The following is a 12,428-nucleotide window of genomic DNA, read 5'->3' as shown; positions in this document are numbered from 1 at the left end:
TAATGAAAATATCTAGACAGAATATAGATCAATTTACTGAGCTAATATGATTTTATATATATAAACAAATCATTCAAGGCTTATACAAACATAATAAGTGAGACTTCATTGCTACTGTTATAAAATGAATACATTAGCAAAGATAAAAGCGTACATACATAATATTTATAAAAGATATGTAAAGGTTGTGACAACATTATTATGTGAGCCACTGCATATAACTTTGTTAAGTTTTCTAGTTCACATGTGCATAAATTCAATTACATATTGACTATTTGGTGTTTAATATTACCGTAATGTTTTATTCTATTTTTGTGTTTCTTTCTGGAACAGCTTTTCTAATAAAAACTAATGGAAAAACATAACCTCACAGTGGTGACTCAATTCATCCTGATGGGCATCACTGAGCGCCCTGAACTACAGGCCCCATTGTTTGGACTGTTCCTGGTCATCTACATGAGCTCAATGTTTGGCAACTTGGGCATGATCATTCTAACCACAGTTGACTCCAAGTTGCAAACACCCATGTACTTTTTCATTAGACACCTGGCTATCACAGACCTTGGATATTCTACAGCTGTGGGTCCTAAGATGTTGGTAAATTTTGTGGTAGATCTGAACATAATCTCCTACAATCTTTGTGCTACACAGCTAGCTTTTTTCCTAGTGTTTATAATTAGTGAGCTTTTTATTCTGTCTGCAATGTCCTATGACCGCTATGTGGCCATCTGTAAGCCTCTGCTTTACACTGTCATCATGTCCCAAAGGGTGTGTCAGGTGCTGGTGGCAATCCCCTACTTGTACTGCACATTTGTTTCTCTTCTAGTCACCATAAAGATTTTCACTTTGTCTTTCTGTGGCTATAATGTCATCAGTCATTTCTACTGTGACAGCCTTCCCTTGTTATCTTTGATCTGTTCAAACACATATGAAATTGAAATGATCATTCTCATCTTGGCCGCTTTTAATTTGATTTCGTCTCTTCTTGTTGTCCTTGTGTCCTACCTGCTCATCCTCATAGCCATTCTCAAGATGAACTCTGCTGAGGGCAGGCGCAAGGCTTTCTCTACCTGTGGGTCCCACCTGACAGTGGTCACTGTCTTTTATGGGACTTTGATATTTATGTATGTACAACCCCAATCCAGTCACTCTTTCGATACTGATAAAGTGGCTTCCATCTTTTATACCCTGATTATACCCATGTTAAACCCTATGATATACAGTTTGAGGAACGAAGATGTAAAATTTGCACTTCAAAGAACATTGAGAAAAATATACAGCATACTCTCATAAATATTACATTCAAGAGGATATTTACTAACTAGAATTTAATGAATATTTCCTGTCTTTTGTCAGACTGTTTTTCCTGCACGAATGAGTCTATTATTATTTAAAGGTTGTTCTCCTTTGTACTAATTATGTATCTCATAATTCTCTGATTACATCACCCAAAATGCTTTTGTTATTTAAAAATGTATTTGTATGTGTATGTGCATGTCTCAGCATGGGTGAAGACCAGAGTACAACTTGCAAGAGTCATTGCTCTCTTTTTACCATATGGGTGGGCCCCAAGGATATGACTCAACAACAAAACCTTCAATCTTTTGGACCATCTCCTTGGCTCCTCTTAATTAGAATGAATTGTAGTAAAATAATAGAGGAATTTATCTAGTGTAACAGTGTGTTTATGTCAATAAGCATGAAGAATTGTATGTATTCTACTTGCAAGTGAAAAATAACTGGATTCATATCAGGAATTGATTTAGTGTTTCTGGGATTCCTGTTACTGTGGGAAGCCACTTTATCCAGCGCTATTGCAAGATGGCGCTGGTAGGAAATATCTAGTCCTGGTTAACAACTTTAACACACGTGCAGCTGGTAAACAACTTTAACACACGTGCAGTTGGCAAACAACTGTAACACACGTGCAGCTGGTAAACAACTTTAACACACGTGCAGTTGGCAAACAACTGTAACACACGTGCAGCTGGTAAACAACTTTAATGACTCAACATTGGCATGCTAATGAGGTGAACCTTAGTTCTCCTATCACAATGCGACATGCCCCTAAGCGAGGGCTGCTGGGCTATATAAGGGCTGCAAAAGATAGGCTTGGGGCCCCCGTGTAGAAGAAGAAAAGGAAGGTTCTAAATAAAGTGCTGCAGAGAAGAACCTGGTCGTGTCGCGTCTTTCCTTGCGGGACAAGGTTAGGCACCGACAGTTGGTGGCCCGTCCGGGGAAGGTTCAGAACTCTCAGCCTCAGGAGTGGTACCAAAAAGCTGTACAGTAAAGAATGTCCGCAGAAGAATCCTGCAGAAGAATCCTGTTGCCGTGCATCGTTCTTGAGAGCCGATAGGCGCGCAACATGTTACAAGGTATATCCCAGCATCTACATGCATTTATTTATATATTTATTTTTTGCAGTCAGCATAATAGTTCCATTGAGACTTGTTATGTTCCTGTAGATTATTTTCAAATGATATGCTGGCATGTCACCAGCATGTCTAATCATAGTCACACAATGATTAGAATAAAACAAGTATATATGTGTGAACTTTGCTGTCCTTATGGTCTGTGAGAATTGGAAGTTGTTTATTTTTGTTTTCATTTTTTCTACTGTTATTTAAGATTGTTTTCATAAGTACATTGCTTTTGTATATAACTCAAGGGACTTTATTAACATACTACAACTGGCTTTTGGTAACATGTAGTTTCAGCTTAGTAACTAATGTTGTCTAATTCAGTGTTTCTGTGCATATTAATAAATACACTCACTGCAATACACTTTCTGGGTTCTGCCGTAGAATAGGCCAGATTTGTACTTTTCCTTACAACTTTGTTTTTATATGATTGTGCCTACTTTTGTCTACAGAGTGATCACTGCCCTTGCTCTTAAAGGTAAAAGAACATTTCACTTTTTATGATAATCTGCATTTTACATTCACTACTAGAAAAATACCTGCTCTGTGTTGAATTGTAGTGTAGTGAGAACTTTTGGCTGCTTTCCTCAATTTTTCTTTGCATACCAGTACACAGAGGTCTTTCTCTGAGTATGTCGTTCAGTAGCATTACATAAGAAAACAAAGACAATCCTGTCAGTTGCTTCATGTTTCTCTTCTAGTGAGCTTGTACTATCATATTTATTCATCAGAAGGCCATGCTTGCTGTGTCTTTGGAACATTTGATATTCATCAAGTCTTTCTTCTGTCTTCCATTGTTTTGCATTATTTAACATATTGTTATTTAATTTATACTATAAAGAGAACACTGTATTATTATTATTATCATCATTATCATCATCATTTAACAAAATTACCAGAATAGCATATCAAATACTAATACATATAATTTATTATATTACTAAAATAGTACATATGTTGTCTTGTGAAAATATTGCTAAATTATCATGCAAATATATTGATTGATGTTGGTCATGGGATTGACAGTAGGAAGATGATGTTTCCAAATGGCTAAGCCTTAATTTTCCAAAGGGTTTGGGTTTCTTGAAAACGAAGACTGACTTTCTCATTCCAGTTACATTTATTCAATCATTACATAAAATTAGTTGGGGCTGGGAAAGGTTCCAACTACCAGAGTTATTTACCCTTGCTGCTGAGAGAGAACATAATCCACACAAATCTTAATTCCCTTTGGCCATGTCTAGATATAATCAAATGTAAGAACTTAATGTTTACCAGGAGTGTCATAGGACCAAGGTTTGTGCTGCTACAATCTCTCATATAGTTCCTAGTACATAATTTAGAGGGAGACAACATTTCTTCAAGATTCAAATAGTCTCAAACAATTTCTTATCCTATACTGATTAAGCCAACCACAGCAAAAGCTTTGTTGACACATTTCACTTACAGTCAGACATTACATTTAATTTAAAACCAGACATAAAGACTTTCCTTCACATATCATTATATAAATATTTTATTCTATTCTTATTTAGAATCAATTTTATTTAGAATTATTTAAAACAGTTTCATGTAAGAAGAAAACACTTTATTTATAAAAATGTATGTTTTTGTATATGCCAACATATGTGCATTTGTATGTATGATATATGTATGGTATAGTCATGTAAGAATGTGAGCATGCCGAAAGACTCACATCTGCAAAGGCCAGAGGAGAACTTTGACTTTTCTTCTTTCAATGTATACTTGCTACCTTAAGCTACGTCCTCTCAGTGAAAGAAGACTTTCTGCTTCATCTCATCTGCCTGGCCCATGTTCTGCTGGGGTCTACTAATCTCCATCTAAGAATTCAGAGTTTATAAACATGCTTTACTATGTCTGCATTCTGATGTGAATCATGGGTATGGTGAAGTACATTTTCATGCTTGTAGATCACAGAGCACCCACTGAGACATACCCAAAGACCAAAAAGATATATGATTGGCAAATGTAAAATCAATAAACTTTACCACTTTGTTCTTAGTTGATATAATATATTATATTTCTTTATTCTTTTTAAACTTTCTCTTTTTCTCTTCTTTCTAATGAAGGTAAAATATAACTTTGATTTCTGATCATCTAGCCTTAGTCAATAATAGAATGTTTCCACACACAGCCTGGAAATGTTTAAATTAATGGCATTTCTTTGTTTTTGGTTTCTAAAAATGAACTTTAAAAATAAATTTTATAATTATGGAAACTATTTTAATATCTGTATTTGAAAGACATATTGTCAATATATGCACACGTAAATGTGCAACCTCTAAAATGAATGTTGATTACACTTTTGATGTTTACATGGATGATAACCTAACATATGCATGAAAAATCAAGGAGTTTAAATTTCAGTAAGATTAATTTCAGCAGTTTCTATGTCATTGTGATATAGTTTTAGATTTCTTTTGGAGAAGAAAACATAATGTACACTGTAATTATTCACAATTATACTATATATTTTATGGAAATACTTTAATTTTATCATAGTGCAAATCTATCACAAAAAAACTTCTGCCTCAATGTCTATTAAGCCACATTTCTCCATCCCCCACACACTTCAATTTTTTATCCACATAGATTCTTTTTTTTTTTTATTATTCGATATAATTTATTTACATTTCAAATGATTTCCCCTTTTCTAGCCCCCCCACTCCCCGAAAGTCCCGCAAGCCCCCTTCTCTTCCCCTGTCCTCCCACCCACCCCTTCCCACTTCCCCGTTCTGGTTTTGCTGAATACTGTTTCACTGAGTCTTTCCAGAACCAGGGGCCACTCCTCCTTTCTTCTTGTACCTCATTTGATGTGTGGATTATGTTTTGGGTATTCCAGTTTTCTAGGTTAATATCCACTTATTAGTGAGTGCATACCATGATTCACCTTTTGAGTCTGGGTTACCTCACTTAGTATGATATTCTCTAGCTCCATCCATTTGCCTAAGAATTTCATGAATTCATTGTTTCTAATGGCTGAATAGTACTCCATTGTGTAGATATACCACATTTTTTGCATCCACTCTTCTGTTGAGGGATACTCCACATAGATTCTTATAATACTAGTTCATGTCTTTGATTCTTATTTTGGTTTCCTGGATGTATGTAACTTTTTCTAGACTCAAGACCCTGCTGCTTCCATAGCATAGCTTTCTTGCTATAATCATTTGGGTTATTGGCTAACAAAAAGAGCAACCTAACACAGTGAGTAAGACACAAAACTGTTTGAAACTTCCTAACAAAGAAAGCCAGCAGAGGAAATGACTTTTCTTTCTTTTTTTAATTATTTATTTTATTTATTTACATTTCAGATGTTATCCCCTCTCTGGGTTTCCCCTCAGCAACCCTCCTATCCCATCCCTCTTACTCCCTGCTTCTGTAAGTGTTCCCCCATCATCCACCTACTCTAACCACACTGATGCATCAAACCTTTCCAGGACTGAGGGCCTCCCCTCTTATTGTTGCTAGATAAGGCCATCCTCTGCTACATATGCAGCTCGAGCCATGTGTCTCTCTGTGTGTAGTCTTTGGATGGTGGTTTAGTCCCTGGGAACTCTGGGGAGGGGGTCTGGTTGGTTGATATATGCGACCAAGAGCCAAGTACCTGGCTCTGAACATTCCTCAAGGTACTGTGACAGTTTGATTGTTTAGTGACACCTGCTTTTCTATGATATTTCTTAACAAAACTTCAAGTACTGCTTACTATCATTGAAATGATGCTCTTCTCAAGCTCCTGCAACCATACAAGACCCAATAGAGAACTAGTCTGCATTGTCGTCAGTGGATACCTGGCTATTACACAGTGCCCCATTATTACTATTCTCATATCAATGAGTAGAAGTTTTCTGGCTCAGTTGTAAAAAAGCAGGAATATGAACAGGTAAGTTGATCTTATCCTTGGGTTGTTGGTGTCACTACAGATATAAAGTCCAATTAACAGGATAATAATTCTCCTCTGGGCAAGAGAACATAATCTAGTGTACTGGCTAGTTTCGTGTGTCAACTTGACACAGGCTGGAGTTATCACAGAGAAAGGAGTTTCAGTTGGGGAAGTGCCTCCATGAGATCCAGCTGTGGGACATTTTCTCAATTAGTGATCAAGTGGTGAGGGCCCCTTGTGGGTGGTTCCACCTTTGGGCTGGTGCTCTTAGGTTCCATAAGAGAGGAGGCTAAACAAGCCAGGGGAAGCAAGCCAGTAAAAAACATTCCTCCATGGCCTCTGCATCAGCTCCTGCTTCCTGACCTGCTTGAGTTCCAGTCCTAACTTCCTTTAGTGATGAACTGCATCGTGGAAGTATAAGCTCAATAAACCCTTTCCTCCCCAACTTGCTTCTTGGTCATGATGTTTGTGCAGGAATAGAAACCCTGACTAAGACATCTAGAGTCTTGATAGAGACTTAATAGTGCAATAGGTCAGGTCAACTATATAAGGAACCAAGCCTAGGAAGTTCACCTTAAGCTGGGGTAATCAGATGAAATGAATACACGTGTCTTTAATGAGATTCAAATTTTACTCCTAATTACTGTCACTAGAAAAGACCAGGAGGTTAAATCAGGTCCCAGTAACTATTACTTTTTATTAAATTATTTTATTTATTTACATTTCAAAAGTTTCCACCCTTCCTTGTCCAAGATCCCAGATTTCTTCATTCTATTCTGTTCCCCTTTGCCTCAAAACCAACCACTCCCCTCATCACTCAACCACTCCCTTTAACCTCACTCCTTATCATCCTCCTTCCCTAGTACATCAAGACTCTACAAAATTAAGTGCATCCTCTTCCACTGAGGTCAGACAAGGTTGTCCTCTGCTACGCACATACCTGCATCCATTGACCAGTTGCTGTAGGCTTTTTGGTTGGTGACTTAGTCACTGGGAGCTCTGAGAGGTTCAGGTTAGTTGATACTGTTGTTCTTTCTATGGAGTTGCCATCCCTTTTCAGTTCCTACAATCCTTCCCCCAACTCTTCAATAAGGGTCTGTGACTTCCAATGGCATTGGACTGTAAGTATCTCCACCATGCCAAGAAAACATGTGCTCCACTATGTGGATAGTAACCTTATTCATAATAGACAGTAACTGGAAACAACTCAGATACCCTCAAGTAAAGAATGGATACAGAAAATGTGGTTCATTTACCCAATGTAATACCATTCAGCTCTTAAAAACAAAGACATCATGAATTTTACACGCTAGTGGATGGAACTAGCGAATATCATCCTTAGTGAGATAATCCAGACCAAAACAATATGCATGATATGTACTCACTGATAATAGACAAAAAGTATGGAATACCCATGATACAACTCACAGACCTTATGGAATTTAACAAGGAAGAAGGGTCAAGTGAGGGCTCTTCAATCCCACTTAGAAAGGGGAAGAAAATAATCATGGAAAGCAGAGGGAGGAAGGGCCTATTATTTTTTTCATTTTTTCTTTTCTAGTTTTTAATTTTTATAGGCTCTCCAAAAATCAAATATGTTTTCCTTTCCTTTTTATGAGGTGTATTGGATTTTCTTATACCATATCTAAAGAGCCTCTTCCCTCTATGATACACCTTGTCTACTCTGATGTTTACCTTCATGTTGTCTTAGCTTACTTAGACAGCATGGTTTTCTCTATTCTTCATCTTTATCTTCCTCCTATTGTCAGGTATCAAGATCTACAGCTTACCTTCCTTGAGATTTTTATTTAAATTCTATGAAATCACAATTATTTTAAGTTTGTTTGTAACTTATTTTATTGGTGATACAAAGAACCCTAAGAAAACCCATTTTATCTTGTATTGTCAGCATTCTCTTCAGAAACAGGTGACCTTTGCAAGTAATTACAGCTTATTCTGTTTCCAATATGCCTGGGATAGGCTGACACCATCTGGCCATTTCAGACTAGACCCTCTTACACTGATACTAGCAAATAAATGAAACTTTTTTTTTTTCCAGAGACATGTCGGTAGATACTGATACCCATTTTTGACAGAAAACATGCAGATTTTTTATCATAATGAGATGCTACCTATATTTTTCTATTTTATTGTGCTTGACATCAAATTGATACTTTTAATGTTTCAAATCACTAAGTAGTACTATGGATAATTTATTTTTATCATATTTTTGCATTACAGATTTTGTGTATAACTAAGATTCCAAGTGTATGTAGAAATGAATGTTTAATTCTCATTCTCCCTTCCTTTGAACCCAAATTCTAATATTTAATTCTTTAAGGATGTATTACTCTAGATTCCATATGTAGGTGATAGCCAGCAGTATTTGCCCTGTTGTTGATATTCAGTGTCCTATCCACAATATATTTTTGTTATTACAAATGGCAAGGCATGTTCATCCAAGCTGATTAATATTCTGTTTTAAAATGCCAATATATTTTGCATTACATTGAGAAGCAAGTTTTATTATGGGGGGAAAGAAACAATTATTAGATCATATCAATACTCTAGGACAATCACCAGATTACTGAGTAAATAGTTACAGAAATTCTCTGAGTTAATATATGTACATTATATATACATATACAGTCATAAAAAATCCAAGTTAAGGAATACAGTAAGTAATTAGGAGTAAAGTCTTATATACCAGGTTATAAAGACACAAGTTTTTAAAGGTTCTTTGTCTTGCTGGTATCACTAGTAATAGCAACATGTTGCTGTGACCTACCCTAGATAGTATAAGTTCCCATCTCTGACTCAGTCTGTAATTCCTTTTTTTCCATGATAAGGAACAGCAGCCAGACTAGTTCACTCTTTTCTTCATCTTTAATTTTTTTTGTATTGCTTATTTAGTTAACTGAGGAAATGCTCACACATATTGTGGGGGCATGACACTTGTTATGTCATTTTCACCATGATCTCCCCATAGCTCTATTTGTCTGCACCTGGCATACACAAAACTGAACATATCAACAAGTCAAGGATGATAATAGGGCCTCAAGTGGCTTAGGTTAGATTCTAGGAGATGTAGAGTCATCAAATTCTGGGTGAAAAGAAGTAGTTTTTTTCAGATATGTATCCAGGCCTAAGATCACCAAATATAATAGAAAATGAGCTCTGGATAAAATAGTCACAAAAATAAAACAAATACATGGACAGAGAAATAGAACATATGGAGACAAGTAGGGGTTTATAGATTTAGGAGGAAGATAAAAACCAGGTGAGATGTATCAGTACTGTGAATGCATTATGTGTTCATATATTTTCAAAGAAATTCTTTAATTTAAAAGGAAGAGAATATATTCAACTGTGTTCACAAAACTTAAAATGTTATTTTTAGTTTTGAAATTATATTATAATTACATTTCCTTATAAATTCCTTACCCCAAAACCTCCGCTATAATCTCATGTTCTCTTTAAAATGAAAGAATTATTTTCTGATTAATTATAATTTCATGACTATATGTATACTTACACACACAAACACACACACAAACACACACACACACACACACACACACACACACACATATATATATATATATATATATATATATATATATATAAAACCAATATATACCTGCTCAGTTGGAGTAATGTAGCTTCTATATATGGTTTGTGGGCTATTTGGTAAAAATTGAAAAAACAGTTGCTGTGTTCCTTCCTGGGAGTATAGATTTCTTAGTTTCTTTTTTTTTATTCGATATATTTTTATTTACATTTCAAATTATTTCCCCTTTTCTGGTCCCCCACTCCCCAAAAGTCCCATAAGCCCCCATTCCTCCCCCTGTTCTCCCACCCACCCCTTCCCACTTCCCCGTTCTGGTTTTGCCCTATACTGCTACACTGAGTCTTTCCAGAACCAGGGGCCACTCCTCCATTCTTCTTGTACCTCATTTGATGTGTGGATTATGTTTTGGGTATTCCAGGTTTCCAGGCTAATATCTACTTATTAGTGAGTGCATACCATGATTGATCTTTTGAGTCTGGGTTACCTCACTTAGTATGATGTTCTCCAGCTCCATCCATTTGCCTTATTTCTTAGTTTCTTATAGTCCTTTGTGTAAGTTTGAAAGCATTGTGGGCTTTTCCCCATCCATTTTGTTATGGCTATTCATGTCATCCTACATCAGCTCATCTTTAAGCAGTCATACTACTGAGACTTTATGGGCAAAATTTAGAAAAACTTAAATATCAAGTATATCGAAGAACCAAATGGAGCATAGCTCAAGACATTAGGTTGACAAGGAATTTGTGGACATCTCTCTAAAACCAGATAAAATACTTCTATGTAAGCAGTTGATTGAAATTAAAGAAACATATGCAAATAAAGGTATCAATGAATAAATTAAAAATGAAAAGTAGAAGACTATATTTCTACCCATATAGCAATTATAGGGTAAAAAGAAAAAACAGTAAAGATCCCTTAAAAGTAAAATGCATAGCTTGCAAAATCACTTGAAAAAATTTTTTTCAGAGTAGAAACTGGACAACAGATGTTTGAGATGATGGCTATGGTAATTTAAAGAATCTTAAACTAAGGTCAGCAGAGGATAGCTACTCAGTAAGAGGCACATACACCTGACAAAAAGCTACTAAATATCTAGACTATATAAAGATCTTGGAAAACAAACATAAAAAGTAAAGAATATTCCTCTATTATTCATTGTTCTCATATCATTCTTAATACAAAATATTCTGCTGTTACTGTTTAATTACCAAAAATCTTGCTCTGACTTTTAAAATTTCAATATAATTTTGAGAATTTCATATGGTAGACATTACAGAAAAAAGTTGATTGGACAACTGGCTATGCATAAATAAATGATAACATAAGCAGACACAGCAGTGAGGTAGAGTTTACATGATGGTTGAATGAGATTGAATACATAGAAACATCATCTTGTTTAAACTGAGTGGTTCCTAGACCTATGGACAAGCACAAATCCATGACACTATTAATGATACTTTCTTATGCTTGTAGACAGGAACAAGCATAGCTGTTTTCTGAGAAGCCAATGGAACACCTGACTGAAGAGACCCAAAGGAAACATTAAAGGGTACTTGTTGAACCTTAAGAAAGAGTTGGATGAGGCATTAAGGCCCCTAGAAGGTATAGGAACTCCATGGGAAGGCCAACGGAGTCAATTAACGTTGACCCTTTTTTGTGCCCATGGACAAAATAGGATATTCAGGCTCTACATAACACCCACATAAATGGGTAACATGTCTTCATGTGGGTCCTCCAACAATTAGAAATGGGACTGATACTAAAGTTTTTACTGTTTGTAGATCCTGTTTTCCGAACAAGGCTAGTTAGGAAACAACCAGTGAGAGAAGATTGGTATATCCCTGCAGGGACTTGATGTTCTAGGGAGAGACACCCAGGGGAGGACCTCCACCCTTTAAGAGGAGAAGGGGAGGATGGATAGGGATAGTACAGTGTAATGCATGGACTGAGAGGAGGTAAAGCAATTGGGATATTAATTAATTAATTAATGGAGAGAAAGAAAAGAATTGGCCATGGAGAAGCCTGTGAAGACAATTTTTAATTAGTGATTGCTGGAGGAAGGCCTAACATATTCTGCCTGCTGCCACCCATGACTGGTGGCCCTGCATTATAAAAACAAAAAACAAAAACAAAAAAAACTAGGTGAGCAAGCCATGTGGAGCAAACTAGTAATCACCAACCTTTCATGTCCCCTGAATCAGTTTGTGTATACAGATTCCTGCCCTGATTGAGTTCCCACTTTGACTTCCTTCAGTGATAAATTTTCAAGGATGGATTATGATGCAGAGTGAAAGCTAAATAAATCTTTCACCCTCAAAACACTTTGGTAATGGTGTCCTATTCCAGCAATAGTTTTCCTAACTAAAACAACACACACACACACACACACACGCCCACACATATACACACAAAACTTTCTTATGTATTGTCATATTTAAATCACAATTTATACATTTCAATATTTCAATTTATAAATAACATAGTACTTGTAGCATAATTGCTTAATAAAATGTTACATACTCCAAAAGAAACT

General features: G+C 36.0%; 1 protein-coding gene across 1 annotated transcript; it reads left to right on the top strand.

The window, feature by feature from the left end:
* Positions 1-351: 351 nt before the first annotated feature.
* Positions 352-1,293, top strand: LOC127684284 (olfactory receptor 8K3-like). The gene has a single exon (XM_052181238.1). It carries the CDS (start codon positions 352-354, stop codon positions 1,291-1,293), a length of 942 nt encoding a protein of 313 aa, XP_052037198.1.
* Positions 1,294-12,428: the final 11,135 nt, after the last annotated feature.

Source organism: Apodemus sylvaticus, chromosome 5 (genome assembly GCF_947179515.1).
Source record: "Apodemus sylvaticus chromosome 5, mApoSyl1.1, whole genome shotgun sequence".
NCBI lineage: Eukaryota > Metazoa > Chordata > Mammalia > Rodentia > Muridae > Apodemus > Apodemus sylvaticus.
The sequence above is the reverse complement of the archived record's forward strand: the minus strand, read 5'-3'. Positions and strand labels throughout refer to the sequence as shown.

Coding starts and splice junctions, on each gene's coding strand:
- LOC127684284 (XM_052181238.1), top strand. CDS start 352: ATGGAAAAACATAACCTCACAGTGGTGACTCAATTCATCCTGATGGGC.